At 49.5% G+C, this 19,375-nt stretch overlaps 1 protein-coding gene across 1 annotated transcript in view; it reads right to left on the reverse strand.

Moving 5' to 3' along the window:
• Window positions 1-207: 207 nt before the first annotated feature.
• The window catches only part of LOC103190028 (rapamycin-insensitive companion of mTOR), an 82,505-nt gene continuing 63,337 nt past the window's right edge, over window positions 208-19,375 (reverse strand). Inside the window, exons 25-38 of the mRNA XM_042336190.1 lie at window positions 18,545-18,623; window positions 17,953-18,062; window positions 16,957-17,044; window positions 16,164-16,256; window positions 15,278-15,384; window positions 12,851-13,080; window positions 11,176-12,178; window positions 8,991-9,168; window positions 7,677-7,761; window positions 6,887-7,102; window positions 5,894-6,055; window positions 5,262-5,385; window positions 2,965-3,103; window positions 208-833 (exon numbers count right to left, since the gene is read on the reverse strand). Coding sequence (XP_042192124.1) covers window positions 759-833; window positions 2,965-3,103; window positions 5,262-5,385; window positions 5,894-6,055; window positions 6,887-7,102; window positions 7,677-7,761; window positions 8,991-9,168; window positions 11,176-12,178; window positions 12,851-13,080; window positions 15,278-15,384; window positions 16,164-16,256; window positions 16,957-17,044; window positions 17,953-18,062; window positions 18,545-18,623 — 2,689 coding nt within the window. The 3' untranslated portion in view covers window positions 208-758. The remainder of the gene's footprint in view (window positions 834-2,964; window positions 3,104-5,261; window positions 5,386-5,893; window positions 6,056-6,886; window positions 7,103-7,676; window positions 7,762-8,990; window positions 9,169-11,175; window positions 12,179-12,850; window positions 13,081-15,277; window positions 15,385-16,163; window positions 16,257-16,956; window positions 17,045-17,952; window positions 18,063-18,544; window positions 18,624-19,375) is intronic.

The raw sequence follows: 19,375 nt of genomic DNA on the forward strand, positions 1-19,375 counted from the left end.
CTCCCAGCCTCTGCCCACAGCTTGTTGGCTGGCACGGGCTTGTGTCTGTGTGTGTCTCTAAGAGTGTGTGTATCTCTAAGAGTGTGTGTCTGTCTCTAAGAGTTTGGAGTGTGTGTGTCTGAGTGTGTGTCTCTAAGAGTGTGTCTGTGTGTGTCTCTAAAAGTGTGTCTGAGTGTGCGTGTCTGAGTCTGTCTGAGTGTATGTGTGTGTGTGTGTGTGACTCACAGCGCAGACACTGGCTGAGCCATGGGCTGGGCTGTGGGGGAAATTCTCCCGGCTCACACACATGGCTACTCTGGCTACAGTCCCTTGTGTCAGAGCAGCAAATGTTGCGCACAGACAGTGACCTGCAGCGAGGTTCCTCTGTGCTTGGCTCCTCACCAGGAAACCTGTGCCAGCACAGAGGAACCTCAATGCAGGTTATTGACCTACTGCTGCCCAGTTTCATGGCGTTGCTCTGTGCCTGTCTCCCTCACTGGCACAGGGGCGGGGAAGGGGAAAGGTTTGGGAAGGAAGGAGAAGGTTAGTGGCGTCAGGGCTGTGCTGTTTCACACCTGCTGTAGTGTTAATCCCTCCAACTCCAGGACAGAGGGAGGGAGGGAGGAAGGGAAATAAATAAGTCAGACAGTGGGTGGGGTGAGGTGGTGCCTCCTGTCCCCGGGATGGAGGAAGCGAGAGAGGGAGGGAGGTGATGGGTGCGTTGGTACCAGATCCCGGGAGGATACACAGGCTCTCTCCGTGGCCACTCACACACCGGGTCAGGAGGCAGCGCTCAGCTCAGCTTCACCCGGCTTCACTGCCACCACCAGCACCGTGTCAGCCTCCTCGTACAGCTGCCGGGAGAGGAGAGGGACACTTATATAGAGCGAACAGCACACCGACTGTGTCACACATAACATAACCCCCCTCACACACACACACACACACACACCATTACACTCAGCAATCCCCCTTCCTCTCTCTCACACACAGACACACGCACAAGACACACAGATGAATAATGAATTCTGCATTAAGTTAGAGAGGGATATAGTTAAATCCGAGGCAGGTATTCTGAATTTAAATAGGGCTAATTTTGTAGGTATGAGGAAAGATTTAGGTAAAATAGACTGGAGAATAAGATTAAGAGGTGAAAATGTAGACCAACAGTGGCAAATATTTAAGGATGTAGTGCAAAATTCTCAGCGGTCGCATATTCCCTTGCGGAATAAGAGAACCACAGGGAAAGCAATTGATCCGTGGCTAACTAGAGCAGTAGGGAAAGCATCAAATTAAAAGAAAAGGCTTATAAAACTGCCAAGAAAAGCAGTAAATCTGAAGATTGGGAGAGTTTTAGAAACCAGCAAAATAAAACTAAAAAACTCATTAAGATCGAGAAAAAGGAGTATGAGGGTAAGCTCGCTGGGAACACTAAGTCTGGTTGTAAAAGTTTTTACAAATATATTAAGAGGAATAGGCTGTGAGAGTAAATGTAGGTCCACTTCAGTCAGAGACGGGAGAAGTTTGTAATGGGGGACAAGGACACGGCAGAGTCCCTAAATGGGGACTTTGCATCTGTCTTCACCCTAGAAGACACAACAAGTCTGACATCTATAGAGATGCACCAAAGGGATAAGGACAGGGAGCAACTTAGGGAAATTTTCATCAGTAGAGAATTGGTGCTGTTAGCACTAAAAAGTGACAAATCCCCGGTCCGGATGGTTTGCATCCCAGGGTTTTAAAAGAGGAGCTTATGAGATAGTGGAGGCCTTATGTCTGATCTTCCAAAATTCCTTGGATTCTGGAACAGTCCCCATGGACTGGAAGATCGCAAATGTCACACCACTATTTATAAAAGGTGGAAAGGAACAGATGGGGAACTGTAGGCAGTTAGTCTCACATCAGCGATAGGAAACATTTTAGAATCATTGACTAAGGATGTGGTAGTGCAGTATTTAGGGCACAATATAATTAGGCCGAGTCAACACGGCTTTACAAAAGGGAGGTCATGTTTGACAAATCTCATAGAGTGTTTTGAGGACATTTCCAGTAAACTCGATAAGGGTGAATCAGTGGTCTATTTGGACTTCCAGAAGGCATTCGATAAAGTGCCACATAAAAGGTTAGTCCAAAAGATAAGGGCCCATGGAATTGGGGAGAGCGTATTAACATGGATTGGGGAATGGTTAACGGGTAGGAAACAAAGAGTAGGGATAAACGGGTCCTTTTCAGATTGGCGGGATGTGACGAGTGGAGTGCCACAAGGATCAGTCCTCGGGCCTCAGCTATTTACCACCTACATCAACGATCTTGATGAGGACATCGAAGTTAATATATTTAAATTCGGGGATGACACAAAACTAGGAGGAAGTGCCAACACAGAGGACCACATTAAAAAAATGCAGTGAGACATAGATAGGTTTGGTGATCGGGCAGATAGGTGGCAGATGAAGTATAATGTAGGGAAGTGAGAAGTCATCCACCTCGGTAGCAAAAGCAGTAGAGCGGGTTATATTTTAGAAGGGGAGAGATTGGAAGGTGTTAGGGTCCAGAGGGACTTGGGTTCCTTGTACACCAATCACAGAAAGTTAGTCTGCAGCTGCAGCAGCAATTAGGAAGGGAAACGGTATGTTAGCATTCATTATGAAAGGATTAGAGTATAAGAGTAGGGAAGTTTTGCTGCAACTGTATAGGGCCCTGTGAGACCACACTTGGAATATTGTGTGCAGTTTTGGTCTCCTTATTTAAGGAAGGATGTACTTGCCTTGGAGGGGGTGCAGCGGAGATTTACTGGGTTAGTACCAGGGATGAGTTACGAGGAGAGGCTGACCAATTTGGGCCTATATTCTCCAGAATATAGAAGAATTAGAGGGGATCCCTCGCACACACACAGATAGACACGCATATATACGTACACATAAATACACTCGCACACACACAGACAGACACGCACAGACACACACACAGAATCTGTCAGTCACTTACTGGCTGGAACTGCACGTCTTGGAAGAGTTCCTGGATGAACCTGCGTGAGGGCAGCCGGAAGGTGCAGTGAGCCAGCAAGTGGGACACCTCAGAGTACAGACAGATGTCATCAAACGCATGAGGGAACTTCTCCTTTATCCTGTCACACAGAAACCAGAGTTAGAGAGAGACAGTCATGTGTTCAGGGGCTACGCCAGGAGATGGGTATCATAGAATATACAGCACAGAAGGAGGCCATTCGGCCCATCGTGTCTGTGTCGGCTCCTTGAGAAGAGCTTCCAAATCAACCCCACACCCCCGCGCACTCCCCGTAGCCCTGATCAACCCCACTCCCCCCACTCTCCCCATAACCCTGATCAACCCCACTCCCCCCCACTCTCCCCATAGCCCTGATCAACCCCACTCCCCCGCTCTCTCCCCTTTATTATAATCATATTTGCACCCTCTCCAATGCCTTGACATCCTTCCTAAAGTGTGGGGCCCAGCACTGAGCCCAGTCTCTCGCTGAGGCCCCACCAGTGATTTATATAAAGGGTCATCGTGACTTCCTGACTTGTGTATTCTATGCCCTATTTATAAAGCCTCGTGTCCGGATGCTTTATTAACAGCTGTATCTACCTGTCCGGTCACCTTCAAAGATTTACTATATGACCCCCAGGTCTCTCTGTCCCTTCACCCCCTTTAAGATTGTACCATCAGCTTATATGGCCTCTCCTCATTCTTCCTCACAAACTCCATCACTTTGCATTTCTCCACATTAAACGCCATCTGCCCCGTGTCGGCCCACGTTACCAGTCTGTCTATGGCCATTTACAGGCTGCGACTGTCCTCCTCACTGGTTACTACTTTCCCAGCTCAGTATCATCTGCAAACGTGGGAATTGTCCTCCCTCTCCCCAAGCCCAGGTCATTTATATAGATCACAAACAGCAGTGGCCCCAATACTGGCCCCCGGGGGACACCACTGCACACTTCCCTCCAGTCAGAGAAACAACCGTTCCCCACACTCTCTGCTCTCTGTCTCCCAGTTCTGTATCTGCTGCCACTGTCCCTTTAATACCGGGGCTTCGATTCTGTTTACAAGTCTCTTATCAGTTTATCAAAAACCTTTTGAAATCCATATAAACGACATCAGCTGCTCTCCCTTCATCCGCCCTTTCCATTACTGCATCAAAAAACTATCAGGTTTGTTAGACATGATTTGCCTTTAACAAACCCGTGTTGCCTGTCCTTTATTAACCCATATTTTTCTAAGAGAAAATTTATTTTGTCCCGGATTGTGAGGGGGAAAAAGCAACCAATTTCCTAGGGTACAGTCAGCACATCACACTTTGGGTCAGGGCACAAGCTGCATTAAGACATCCGTGAAACCGATGGGTTTCAAAGTGTGAAACTGCACCATGGAGCCCCAATTAGATGTTGTGTTGTGTCAGCCTGGCTTAGTTGGACGTCGACAGCTGTAGAAGATTGCAGGTTTGAGCCCCACATGTCGGGGTCTCTGAGCTCACAGTCCAGGCTGACACTCCAGCGCAGCGCCGGGGAAAGAGAGAGCGAGAGAGAGAGATGCATTGTCAGAGACGACGTCCTTCAAGTGAGACGTTAAACCAAGTCACGTCTACCCTGTTCAGGTTGACGTTAAAGATCCTGTGAGACTTTTGGGAAAAGAGAAGGGAGTTTCTCTCTCCGTCCCTGTGTCCTGGCTGACAATCCTCCAGATAAATATCATTCTATTCATGCCTGTTGGTGGGACGTTACTGTGTAGTTGCTGTGTTTCATGTACTTAACAGCAACTGCCTATGAAAGTGCTAAGAAACATTGCATTATTTCATTGCTGTGGCTGCAATGTGAGGTTAGTATTACCCAAAGTCTGATGCAGGCAGGAGGGAACCAGAGAGGGAACAACAGGTCATATCAACCTGTCCACTCCCTCCATTCAGCAGGCTCCAGCCCGGCCCACCCTGCCCCCACGCTCTGGAGCTCCATCCCACACTCCCTTCACCTCGTTCCCTACCTTGCCTCCTTCAAGGCCTGACTCAAGACCCTCCTCTTGACTGTACCTTCAGCCACTCTCTCACCCTCCCTGCCCTCTCCCACCCTCCACCCTCTGGATCCCAACCCCCAGCTCAGGTCCAAATCCCTGACTTGGGACGTTCTCCCGATGTGAAAAGTGCTGTGTAAATGTCAATTGTTGTCTTCACCCAAAACCCCGACCCCATCTACCAAGGTTCCAGAGAGAGTGATATAAAGCACACACCCTCCCCCCCACACACACAAAACCTGGGAGAGGAGAGAGCTCACGTCAGGAGGCCGGTCTCATGGCCTTTCGTGCCCACTGAGCTGCTCAGGTTGATGACCAGCCTCAGCACCTCCTTCCTCAGCAGCACACGGCAGGCAGGGGTGTCCTCCATCACCGGCTTCACTCCTGCAACACACACAGCACAGGGTCAGTGCTGGGGCTCGCTCACCCACTGGAGCTCTCTCTCTACTCTAACCCCATTCCTTGCTCTCTCTCTTTCTCTTTCTCCCCCCATCGTGTCTGTGCTGGTGCTCGCTCCCCCACTGGAGCTCTCTACTCTAACCCCATTCCCTGCTCTCTCCCCATCGTGTCTGTGCTGGTGTTCGCTCCCCCACTGGAACTCTCTACTCTTAACCCCATTCCCTGCTCTCTCCCCATCGTGTCTGTGCTGGTGCTCGCTCCCCCACTGGAACTCTCTACTCTAACCCCATTCCCTGCTCTCTCCCCATCGTGTCTGTGCTGGTGTTCGCTCCCCCACTGGAACTCTCTACTCTAACCACATTCCCTGCTCTCTCCCCATGGTGTCTGTGCTGGTGCTCACTCCCCCACTGGAGCTCTCTACTCTAACCCCATTCCCTGCTCTCTCCCCATCATGTCTGTGCTGGTGCTCGCTGTAATTGGAGGTCACACTGACCGATGACGATGTCCAGGCTCTTGACGCTGTTGGCTGAGCCCTGGGACACGGAGTCGCTGCAGCCTGAGATGCCGGAGATCTTGGATCGAGGTGTGACCTCCAGGTGTGTGTGGATGGGGATCGCGGGGACACAGCAGTCAGAGTATGGAATGTCAGGAAAATCTGCAACACGTTTGTGGTGGTTAGAAAGGTTCTGGGTCCCGCTTGCGCTCTCACTCTTTGCCAGAAGGGTATGAGTTTGAGCCCCATGGGCAACGCTGCATTTTCAGAGGCACAGTCCCATTAAACTGAAGTGGACGTTGACAATGTTGTTATTGGGAAAAGACAAGGGAGTTTCTCCTGTTTTCTGGCTGAAAATCCAGATAATTTGCTCATTTACCTCTTGGCTATGGTTGGATCCTGCTATAATAAAACACTACCTTGCCTACAGTCACTATATTTGACAGTAAAGCTGAGCGGTTGCAATGTGATGAGGCATTATAAAAATTATCTATCTATCTATCCATCTATCCATCTATCTAACTAGGAATGCTGAAGGCCGAGCTCCCGGCCCATCGGTGGTCAGGCCTTCAGCCTCCCTGCCCCCACTCTCTGGAACTCCATCCCATAGATCCTTCGCCTCACTCCCTCCCTTGCAAATTTTGCTGGATCCATTCACATTGTCCAGACTGAGGTGGAGAGATGTTTGTCAGGTCAGGGAATCAGGGGATATGGAGCAAAGGTGGGTAATTGGAGTTGAGGTACAGATCAGCCATGATCTTACAGAATGGCGGAATAGACTTGAGGGGCTGAATAGACTCCTCCTGTTCCTATGTAAGGCCTGTCTCAAGACCCTCCTTTTCAACCATGTCTTCAGTCACTCTCCTATCCCCACCCTCCACCCCTCCTGATGTCGACCCCCAGCTTGGGTGCAAATCCCTCAATGTCCGGCGCCTTGGGATGTCCTCCCGACATGTGTATGTGTAATGTATTGTTGATGTTGCTGGCACACACCTGCACGGCTCAGGCTGCACTGACTGCTGTGACAGCCCAGGACGTGGAGACAGGCACAGTACAGGCAGCCGGCCTCCGTGTGCTCCTGCAGCCCGGTGTCCTCTGCAGGATCGGAGGACGGGACACCCTCCGCAGCTTTCAGCATGGCCTCCGTGAAGCTGATCTGTGGCCTCAGCTCCTGGTAGGGACTCCGGGAGCCGGGGCACGAGGTGGGGCCTGCAATAGGAGCAACCCATGGCATTATCATAGAATCACAGAATCTTACAGCACAACAGGAGACTATTCGGCTCATTGTGCCTGTGTCGGCTCTTTGAAAGAGCTGCCAACTAGTCCTACTCCCCTGCTCTCACCCCATATCCCTGCACATTTTTCCTTTTTAATATCTACCCAATTTGCTTTGAAGCGCTTTGAGATGTCTCGAAGATGTGATGAGGCTCAATACCAAATGCAAGGATTATTATTAATTCCCTTTTGAAATCTAACCAGTTGATCCTAATATTTCAATGCTGGTTTGGGAAATATCATCTTAACTTGAGTTTAAACATCGAGTTAAACGAGTGCTTGCAATAATTCGACCTGATGTTTTAGTGGTTTCTACAGCATATTTCTTTACATATATATTCACACTGGGAGCTGTGACACAGTCGCTGGCCTGGTCTGGTCTGGGAGACTGGTGCACTCGCTCCGTCTCTAGCTGGCTGCTGAGGACTGAGCATGTTGGAGGGATGTGAGCCCCAGGTGTGGCTGAGCCAGGGAAGTGTGAGTGCCGCCGAGAACAACTGCCATTTACCTTCTGTGACCGGTGTGTGGACTCGGAAGAACAGCTCGTCATCCGGGGGGCTGCACTTCTGCTGGAAATACGGGGTCTCCTTGACCTGGCGAGTGAGGGGGAGAGCGGCCATGTTAATCCATTGTTAGCCACAGGCTCAGTACTTTATAACAACAACAACATTTACATAGTGCCCCTCACCCAGCGTAGCCTCCCGTTATATAATAATAATAATCATCGCATTTGATGTATCGCCTTATCATGTCTTCGAGACGTCTCAAAGCGCTTCACAGCATATACTGTGAAGTGAATTGACTGTATATTTTGTGGGCGAATCCCGGCAGCCAATTGAGCACAGCAGCGTCCACAAACAGTTGTGGATTGTGACCACATTATCATTACTTTATACACACGTATTTATTTTTGAAGGGATTATTACCCCTGGAAAATCAACTAACAACTATGTTCCTACTTACTGCCAGGTAAACAGAGGCACATGGAGTAAGGAAACTTGCCCAACATTTTGCCCTGCCCGGGAATTGAAACCTGGTCCTCGTTTGTGAGGCGAGGGCTCTAACCACTAAACTACAGGAATTCATTTGAGAAGCAGTTTGAGATGTATCAACATTATGGGTTGTCCATCAATGAAAAGATATAACTGTGTTAGAACCATAGAAATTTACAGCACAGAAGAAGGCCATTCAGCCCTTCTGTCTGTGCTGGCTACCATTTACCTGCCCTTCAACCCCTATCCTCCTGTGTTGGTGGGCCTGGAGATGCGTAAGTATGAGCGCAGTTATTACACACCAGCATCCTGTGTCTCTGGTCAGACAGTTCCTAGAGCTGCCATCGAGGGCCAGTCAATGAGCATCAACGACAACTTGCATTTACACAGCACCCCTCATGCAAGGCGGTGTCCCAGAGTATGACAGTGGAGGAGCACGACATCAAGTCGTGGGGAGGGGGAGGTGACCGTAGGCACGGACGAAGAAGAAGGTCTTCAGTGGAGATCTGAAGATGGGGAAGGAAGGGGCAAGGCAGAGGGATAGAGGGAGAGTGTTCCAGCGTTTTGGGGCGTAGTGACTGAAAGTGCAGCCATCGATAGTGGAACGGAGGGTATGAGAGCCAAGCAGGAGGCCGGAGCCAGTCGAGCAAAGGCAGTGGGTTGTGGGTTACAACGTGATCAGGTCGGAGAGGGAGGGCGTTGCCAGGGTGTGAAGGGATTTGAAAACAAGTGTGAGGAATCTTGAAATTTAACAGACTAAGAGATGTATCACATATCACCAGAGAGGGAAATCCAATGCCCCAGAATGTCAGTAAGTTAGAGCTTCCTACCTGGAAGAGTTCGTTGATGTCTGTTGGCAGAGCCAGGCCGATGTAATCGTCCGTGCTGCCGTACGTGGCGTTGGAAACCATGGAGCGGACTGAGGACGATCGCTGCAGCGTGGTCTGATTAATTGGACTTAATAAATCCTCCTTATCGAGCGAGGCGAAGCTGAGCGCTTTGATAAACCTGGGAGGGAGGGGAGGGAAAGAGGTAACTATAATAATAATAATCCTTGCATTTCATACAGTGCTTTATCATGTCTTCGAGACATCTCAAAGCGCTTCATAGAATATACTTTAAAGTGAATTGACTGTATATTTTGTGGGGAAAATGCGGCAGCCACTTGCGCACTGCAGTGTCCCACAAACAGTCTTGGATTGAGTGACCAAATTATTATTAACCTCGAGTCCAAAACAGTGGGGCATAATTATAAGCTATCCAGTAATAGATCTGATAAGAGATTTCAGGAGGAAATTCTTCACACAACAAAATCAATGTCCCGGAGACTTGAGGGTGTGAGAGTGGAATTCATTGCCGGGAGTTGTGTTTACATCAACATTAATCAATGTGTTTAATAGGAAATTTGACGCAGACATGAGGGAGAAGGGAATAGAGGGGTGAAGGAGAGGGGAAAGAGAGGGATGTAGGAGAGGGAAACGAGGGGTGTGGGAAAGGGGAATAGAAGGGTTTGGGAGAGGGGAATAGAGGGGTATAGGAGAGGGGTAAAGAGGGATGTAGGAGAGGGAAACAGAGGAGTGTGGGAGAGGGGAATACAGGGTGTACAAAACAGGAATAGAGGGGTATAGTGTGTGTATGTAAAATCATCGAATTATACAGCACAGAAGGAGGCCATTCAGCCCATCGTGTCTATGCCAGCTCTTCCCCGCTCTCTCCCCATAGCTCTGCAAGCTTGTCCTCCCCAAATAATTATCTACTTCTCTCTAAAAAGTTATCGAATCGGCTTCCCTTTGATTTCAAGATCCTCATCCTCACCTACAAGGCCATTCACGGCCTCGCTCCCTCCTACCTCTCCGACCTACTATCCCCCTACCTACCTGCCCGTACCCTCCGTTCCTCTGGCTCCGGTCTGCTCCACGTCCCCCGCCCCAACCGCCCTACCATCGGTGGTCGGGCCTTCAGCCTCTCAGCCCCCAGGCTCTGGAACTCCATCCCCCAGTGCCTTCGCCGCTTCCTCCCTTTCCTCCTTCAAGGCCGGTCTCAAAACCTTTCTCTTTGACCGAGCCTTCAGCTCCCCTCACCCTGACCATTTCCCCCCTCCTCGCTCCCTCCCTTCCCTCCCCTCACCCTGACCATTTCCCCCCTGCTCGGGTCATGACCCAACTGTGCAGCGCCTTGGGACGTCCTCCTGACGTGAAAGGCGCTCTATAAATGGAATCTTGTTGTTGTTGTTGTTGTTCCCTCAGCCTTTCAGGCAATGCATTCCAGATCCACAACTCACTGTGTGAAAACATTTCTCCTCCCCTCCCCTCTGTTTCTTTTAACAATTATTTTAAATCGGTGTCCTCGGGTTCCCGACCCACCGCCAGTGGGAATAGTCTCTCCTGTTCACCCTATTGAATCCCCTCATAATGTTGAAAACTTGTCTATTAAGTCTCCTCTTAACCCTCTCTGCTCCCAGGAGAATAATCCCAGCGTCTCCGGCCTCTCCTGCTCACTGAAGTCCCTCATTCCTGGTACCATTCTGGTCAATCTCCTTTGCACCCTCTCCAATGCCTTGACATCCTTCCTAAAGTGTGACATCCTTCCTAAAGTGTGTACCTGTGGTGTGTGTATGTGAGTGGGGTGTGTATGTATACGTGTGTAACTGTAGTGTGTGTATGTGTATACGTTTACCTGTGGTGTGTGTATGTGTATATATGTACATGTAGTATGTGTGTACTTGTGCTGTGTGTGTGTGTGTGGTGTGTCTATATGTATGCGTGTACCTATGGTATGTATGTATGGGGTGTGTGTATGTGTGTGGGGGGGGGGTGGGTGTGTATATGTGTACCTGTGGTGTGTGTGTGTGTGTATCTGTTGTGTGTGTATGTGTACTTGTGGTATGTGTTTGTGAGCGGTATGCGTGTTTATGTGTGTACCTGTGATGTCTGTGTGTACCTGTGGTATGTGTATGGGGTATATGTGTGTGTGTACGTGTGTACCTGTGGTGTGTGTGTACATGTGTATATATACCTGCGGGGGGTCAGTCTGGAGTCCAGGCTGCCTGTTTTCATGGTGATGGTATCAGTGAAGAGCACGTCCTTGGCTGGTGAGGCCAGAGCCTCGGAGTGGGACAGGGACGAGTGCATGCGCTGCTGCTGGAGCCGCTTGAGGGTGGCGTAGCCAAAGGCGTCCCGCGGGCTGGTGTAGCTGAAGTTGCAGTCAGTCAGGCTCTTGATGGCAGCCACGGAAGGGGCTTTGAGTGACTGTGCGCGGCGGGGGAGAGTGTGTGAGGAGCCGGGTAGCACCAAAGAGACTGAGCTGGACTTGGCGAGGGGCAGGTGGTTGGTTTGTGGTGTGAGTGAGAGGCTGTTTTTCACTGTCCTGGCACTGACGATGGTGCTCAGACTCCCACAGTCGGTGTCCACCTGCACGGTCTCCCCTGACGGGCTGGAGCTGACTGAGCTCATGGAGCTGATGCCGCTGGTTGTCGTGTCCGTGTTGAAGCTCTGGCTGCGGCTCTTGAACTGGGTGCTGCCGTCGCCCGCCGAGCGCTCCCGGTGATTGTCTCCCACCAGTGCCCGCGGTCGCTTCAGGTCCGACTCGGAGATGCTGTGCGTGCTGCCGCGACTCCCTGGCTCCCGACTGCCTACGAACGAGGTCTCGAGGCTCAGCGTGTGGCTCTTGTGCATCCCGCGGCTGCCGTTGAAGACGTCGCCGGGCGGGTAGTCGGTGCTGTTGGCCGGCTCGGTCACCGTCCGCACGCGCCGGGGCAGCTGCTTACGCTCAGCGCCCGCCTTCCCGGTCTTGGACTCACTCCCACTCCGCAGCTTCTTGCTGGGCAGAGAGGTGAGGTTGTTGAAGAAACGTCGGGTGACAAAGCGAGAGGAGCTGAGGATGCTCAGAGCACTGCGGTCCTTGTCTTTGGGGGCTTTGGGTCTCTCTGGGACCCCAGGGTCCCCCTCCTCACTGATGTCCAGGAAGAAGGTGCTAGTGGTGCTGCTCCCATAACGTTCATCCTCCAGAATAAACATGCCTGAAACAAACCCCAGCCCAGCATTATTATTATTATTATTATCATCCAGTTCCCTGCATTTTTGATATAGCGCCTTATCATGTCTTCAACATGTCTCACAAAGCACTTCGCAGAATAAACCGTAAAGTGTAGTGACTGTGTGTTTTGTGAGCGAAACACAGCAGCTAATTGCACACAGCAGCATCCCATAAACAGTCGTGGATTGAGTGACCAAATTATTATTATTATTTTTAAAAGTTTTGAAGAGATTATTACCCCCAGAAAGTGAACCACCAATTGGCTAACAATCAGGTTCCTACTTACTGCTGAGTAAACAGAGGCGTATGAGTAAGGAAACTTGCCCAGCATTTTGCCCTGAACAGGAATCAAACCCAGGTCCTCTCGCTTGTGAGGCGAGGGCTCTAACCACTGAGCTCCAATGTTTCACACAAGTGTTGTTGAAGTTCAAACCATAGGAAATCTATCTAATTTGTTCTTGAAACAAACTACACTTTCTGCTTCCACCATCTCCCTTGGCAGCCAGTTCCACACATTTACTACTCACTCACTGAAGTAGTTTGAAGTGGGGACAGTGTGGAGGGTTTTCTGGGGTGGAATAGTGGGAGTGGAGGGGAGGGAGGGTTGGAGAGAGGAGAGGAGGGGAGGGAGGGTTGGAGACTCTGGGGCACTCACTCTGGGGTAAGCATTCGCTCTCGCTGTTGTGCCGGGAGCTGGCACACTCCGAGTTGAGGCTGAGGGTGCTGGGCACTGAGCACAGCTCACTGTAAAGCTGCTCCATGTCATCGGGGGCCACAGGCCAGGGGTGCCTGCGGCTGTGCCTCACGCAGTCCCAGGAGTGCTGCTTCAGCACATCACAGCCCGGCTTAGTCTTAGCCAGGAGACCCAGCACGTACACACACGTCCTGCCAGAGAGAGAGAGAGAGAATGAGAAATACTTACATTTGGATGGTCACTCATCATGTCAAAAATCTCTCAAAGCACTTTCCAATAATTACTGTCAACATCAACAACAAATGACATTTACACGGTGCCTTTCACGTCGGGAGGACGTCCCAAGGTGCTGGACAGTCAGGGATTTGGAACCGAGCTGGAGGGGTGGGGGTAGGAGGGTGACCAAAGTGTGGTTGAAGAGGAGAGTCTTGAGATGTACCTTGAAGGAGGCGAGGGAGGGAATGTAATGACCGTTATTTCAACAACTTTCATTGATATAGCGCCCATCACGCTGGGCAGATTCCCAGAGTGCTTCACGGTGGTGGAGCATGATGCCAAGCCGGGGGGAGTTCGAAGAGGAAGATCTTCATACGCAACCTGAAGATGGGGAAGGAAGAGGAAGTGTTCCAGACTTTTTGGGGCGTGGTGGATTCAAGATCCTGGTCCTCACCTTCAAAGTCCTCAATAGCCTTGCTCCCCCCTACCTTTGTGATCTCCTAACCCACCATCCTGCCCGCACCTTGCTCTCAGTGGGATCTGGCCTGCTTCATGTTCCCCGCCTCGCCCTCCCCACCATTGGCGGGCGGGTGGGCCTTCTGGAACTCCATCCCGCAGTCCCTCCGCCTCATCCCGTCCCTTGCCTCCTTCAAGACCTGTCTCAGGACCCTCCTCTTTGACCCACCTTCCCCCCCTGCCCTCCACCCTCCCCAATCCCGACCACCAGCTCGGGTCTGAAACACTGACTATCCAGCACCTTGGGATGTCCTCCCGACGTGAAAGGTGCTTTACACATCATTTTGTTGTTATTATTGTTGAAAGCACAGCCACCGATGGTGTAACAGAGGGAGTGAGGGGACATGCAGGAGGCCGGAGCCAGTCGAGCAGAGGCAGCAGGTAGTGGGAGTAAGCAGGTCGGCGAGGTAAGGAGGTGCCAGGGCGTGAAGGGATTTGAAAACAAATGTGAGGATCTTGAAATCAATCCTTTTGGTGGTAGGGAGCCAGTGAACAGACAGCAAGGTTCCACAAGCAGCCATGTCAACAGCCGTTTATCTGATTATTGGTTAGAACACCAGGACAAACTCCCTTCTCTTGTCCAACAGTGTTGTGGGATCATTAACGTCCTTCTGAACAGGCACTGATGGGAGGTCGGTTTAATGTCGGAAGACGTACTTCTCTGACCGCAACTCTCTGACCGCACCTGTCTTTCCCCTCCTCCTCCAACGCCAGAACTTTGGGAAGTGACATGAAAGGCGCTGTGTAAATGTAAACATGTACTGTAATGTGTTGTAGGGAGAGTGTTGACAATGAGATGAGAGTGTGGGATTATTTCAAATGTGGTACATTACTTGAAGATGTAATAGAATCGCAATGGGCTTTTCTGCTCCTGTAGACTCCTCTGTTCCCTCAGTCTCCTGCTTTGCTATGTATTGTATACACAGTGCACAGTTGACCTGAAACGTTAACGCACTCCCCTCTCTCCATAGATGTTGCCTGACCTGCTGAGTGTTCCCAGCGACTTCTGTATTTATTTCAGATTCCCAGCAGTATTTTGCCTTTTGGAGTTGAGAATGGTTGACTTGTGTGTGTGGAGCAGGTTAAAGGTGAGGATTTTCAGTAGCACTGACTCTGGCTGGTGCTGTCTGTCCGTGTAGTGTGTGGTGGTGATGGGGAGGAAATGCCATGTTATTGCCTTGCTAGACTAGAGAAACTGGGATTAGAATAGAGAAACTGGGATTGTTCTCCTTAGAGCAGAGAAGATTAAGGGGAGATTTAGTACTGGTGTTCAAAATTCTAAGGGGTTTTGATAGAGTAGATAGGGAGAAACTGTTTCCTCTGGCAAGTGGGTTGGTAACCAGGTGACATAGATCCAAGATAATTGACAAAAGAACCCGAAGGGAAACGGACACATTTTTTTTTTTACATAGAGTATTGTTACGGTCTGGAATGCACTGACTGACAGGGTGATGGAAGCAGATTCAATAACAACTTCCAAAAGGGAATTATATAGGTACTTGAAAAGGAAAATTCTACAAGGATATCGGGAAAGAGCAGGGGATTGGGATCTGATTGGGCAGCTCTTCCAAAGAGCCGGTACAGGTACGATGGGCCGAATGGCCTCCTCCTGTGCTGTAATATTCTATGACTGTAGAACCTGTCAGAGCTACTTACCCCCTGACTGAGAGGATCTCACACTGCTGGGCCAGAGCTATCATATCAGGAACCACGTTCTCCTCCTGCAGCAGGTTCAGCCCCCAGTTAGACGAGCCAATGTTCCCCTGTAACCCACACGACAACCACATTATACATGGCCTGCTCATACACTCATTTAATACCCTCCACACATACGCACCGCACCACACACGGGGACTCAAACACACACGTCCACCCACACTTTTTATGCTCCACACTGTACGATTCTGTAAACACATTTAGAGACCAGAAATTCTTTACCCTGTGCGGAGTGTAATACTAATAAAAATAATCATAATAATCCTAGCATTTGATATAGCGCCTTTATCACGTAGTTCAGATGTTCAGCACGCTTAACCGGATATACTGTAAAGTGAATTGACTGGATATTTTGTGGGTGAAACGTGGCAGGCAATTGTGCACAGCAGTCTCCCACAAACAGTCATGGATTAAGTGACCAATTTATTTTAATTTTTAGATTTTTTTAAAGTAATTATTACCTCTAGAAAAGCGACCCGCCAATCGACTTAACAACTGGGTTCCTTCCTACTTACTACTAGGTAAACAGGCCGGTGGAATAAGAAAACTTGCCTAAGACTTCCCCCCACCCTGAGATCAAACCCAGGTCCTCTCGCTTGTGAGGTGAGCACGATAACCACTAAGCTACAGGACTCCACGAAAGTCAATAAATGACTCCCAGTTCATGAGATTATCTGTTGCATTTCCTGTTTTGACATAACAGTTAGGTGTGTGCTGTAAGGAGGGATGGTTGCACTGCACTGCGTGGTGCTGGAGGGCAGGGTACACTGCTGTAATGTTACCCACTAGAGCCGGCAGGATCCCTGTGTCCTGCCCTGAGCCTTACCAGAGCCCAGAGCGCTGCCTTCAGATGTTTGACTCCCTCCCATGTGTCGAGGCTTGGGGACCGCACGCTGTAACTCAGGTCTGGGACGATGCTCTAGGGCAGAGGGAGAAGCAAAGTTGGTCACATTCAGATAGAACCATGGACTAACACAGAGAAATTATCTCAAAATTAATAATAATCCTTGCATTTGATATTACCCCTTATCATGTCATCAAGATGTCTCAAAGCGCTTCACAGAATATATTGCAAAGTGGATTGGCTGTGTGTTTTGTGGGCGAAACATTGCAGCCAATTCCGCACAGCAGTGTCCCACAAACAGTTGTGGGTTGAGTGACCAAATTATTATTAGTTTTCAAAAAGAATTTGAAGGGATTATTATCACCGGAGAACGATCCGCTAATCTACTAACAAGCGGGTTCCTACTTACTGCTAGGTAAACAGAGGCATGTGGAGTAAGCAAACTTGCCTATGGTTTTACTCTGCCCGAGAATCGATCCCAGGTCCTCTCGCTTGCGAAGCGAGCTCGCTAATCATTACTCTACAGGACAACAACAACTTTTATCTATATATATATATAGAGAGAGAGAGAGCACCCTTCACGCCGGAAGGCATCTTGGAGCGCTTTTCACCAAAATGAGAGTAAAACAGGTCAGGCTGAGGTAATAAATAATTTCTTCTCACACAGTGGTAAGATTTTGGAACACACAGCGTCAGAAAGCCATGCGTATGGAGTGAAGTGAGAGAATTGATGAGACAGGATGACTATAACAGAAGAGTAGAGCAGTGCCCTCACCTGGGCCTCCAGTAAATTACAGCCGGTCTTGTGATGGACTAGTTGGCCATAGAGGTGAACAGGTAAGTAAACATAGGGCCTCTGTAACCTAGAGAGGGGGGAGAGAAGTCACAGCAACAAGGTAAATTACACAACAATAATCCTCACAGTGCATAGTCCCAAAGTGCTTCACTGCTCCACAACACAATCTACATTATACAGCACTTTCACGCCAGGAGGAAGTCTCGAAGAACCTCACAGAGCCGTCAGGGAGCCTCAGCCTAGGAGGAGGAGAGAGAGCAGAGGAGGATCTCCACAATGGAGCTCCATGCAGGTCGATGTGGTCAGAGCCTGAGGTGAGAAGGTGGTGATGAGGCAGGAGACACTTGGTCTCATTGACAATTCGCTGTAGAACATTATGGCTCACCCAGAATTTGATAGCAGACAATCGGCTTCACAGAGCAGTGCTGGCAAGTGTAGTGACTGTCTGTCTGTCTATATGTAGTCAAACACAACGGCTATTTTGTGTAGGGCAAGGTCCCACGCGCACAGCCATGAAATGAATGACTACCTTATCCGGAGGATTGTCGACCAGGACCCTGGGAAAGAAACTCCCTTCCCTTTTCTAACAGTGTCGCGGGGATCTTTAACGTGTAGTGTCACCCTATGGAACTCCATCCATAGGGTGACACTACACGTTAAAGATCCCCGCAGACCCTCCGCCTCAGCCTCTCCCTTGCCTCCTTCAAGACCCATCTCAAGACCCTTCTCTTCGACCGTGCTTTCGATCACCCTCTTCCCCCCTCCGCTCTCTACCCTCCCAATTCCGACCCCCAGCTTCGGCCCAGCACCTTGGGAGGTCCTCCCGACATGAGAGGCGCTATACAAATGTAATTTTGTGGTTGTTGTCATCTTGGACTGTGAGCTCAAGTCTTACTTTACTTTTGTGAGTCTAAAAAGAGTAAAGGCACTGCTCTGAGTGCTGTGCTGTGTAGAGTGAACAGAACACCCCCACACCTCTGGTTACTGCGCCTCACATAGTTCTCCCCGTCAGCTGGCTTGCGGTATGTGGTGAGAGCCTCGTTCAGCTGTTCTTCGATCAGGTCCACATATTTCAAGTTGTACTCCTGAGAACAGGCGACAAGACCGTTAAACTGCGCCCCGTGTGGGAGAACAAATCCAGTCAAACACAGCCCTTCTTTACCTGACTGTACTGTAATAATAATCCTTGCATTTGATGCAGCACCTTATCACGTAGTCAAGATGTCTCAAAGCGTTTCAAGAATATACTGTAAAGTGAATTGACTGTATATTTGGGGCAAAATGCGGCAGCCAATTGCTCCAGCAGTGTCCCACAGACAATCGTGGATTGAGTGACCAAATTGTTATTTTTTAAATTAATTATTTTTTTTGAAGAGATTATTACCCCCAGAAAAGTGATCCACCAATCAACTTAACAACCAGATTCCTACATACTGCTCTGTAAACAGAGGAGTGTGAAATAAGGAAACTTGCCCAAAGTTTAGCCTGCCTGGAACTGAACTCAGATCCTCTCGCTAGCTTGCCTCTCCCTGGGCACGTCTCAATGCTATGTAATGAAGACACTGACCTTTTGCCATTTTTCCAGCTGCTTGGTCACATAGCCTCTCTCGTTGAGGTAGGAAAAGCCCTTTGGAATGGACAGAAATCTGTAAAGAGAAGGCAGGATTTAGCACCTTAGCCACAGCAACAACTTGCATTTACACAGTGCCCCTCATGCAAGGTAGCATTCCAGAGCGCTTCACAATGACGGAGCATGATGCCGAGCCGGATGGAAGGGGAGGTGACCGTAGGCACGGTTGAAGAGGAAGGTCTTCAGGCGTGATCTGAAAGTGGGGAAGGAAGGGGCAAGGCGGAGGGATAGAGGAAGAGTTTTCCAGAGTTTTGACCTGTTGTAAACATTAGCTCTGAGCCAGTTACACTGTAGTGCAATAATGCCAGCTCATAAAAGAGAAATACTCTTGATTCACAGAAAGGAAGATGATGCCATTCGGCTTATTGCATCCAAGCTGTTACTCGCTCCCCCACTGGAGCTCTCTCTCAACTCTAACCTGTTCTGCGCTGGTGCTAGCTCTCAATGGACCTTTTATTTCTTCCGCTTAAAATTCTTATTCAACCCCCTTTAGCTTGACCAGTCACTTGAGGCTACGCAAGCTATGCTCCAATAATAAGGAAAAGTTAGTTCTAACCTCTCTCTTGTATTGTTCCAGTTATTATAATAATTATCCTTGCATTTGATATTGCACCTTATCACCTTGTCAAAGCATCTAAAAGTGCTTCACACGATTTACTGTAAAGTGTATTGACTGTGTTTGTAGGTGAAGGTGGCAGACAAGTGGTACAGAAATTTGTCCCCAAACAGCCATGAGGTGAACAAGTGAGTTTATCTGGGGGATTGTCA

This window comes from Callorhinchus milii, unplaced genomic scaffold, assembly GCF_018977255.1.
Source record: "Callorhinchus milii isolate IMCB2004 unplaced genomic scaffold, IMCB_Cmil_1.0 Scaffold1, whole genome shotgun sequence".
Classification (NCBI taxonomy): domain Eukaryota; kingdom Metazoa; phylum Chordata; class Chondrichthyes; order Chimaeriformes; family Callorhinchidae; genus Callorhinchus; species Callorhinchus milii.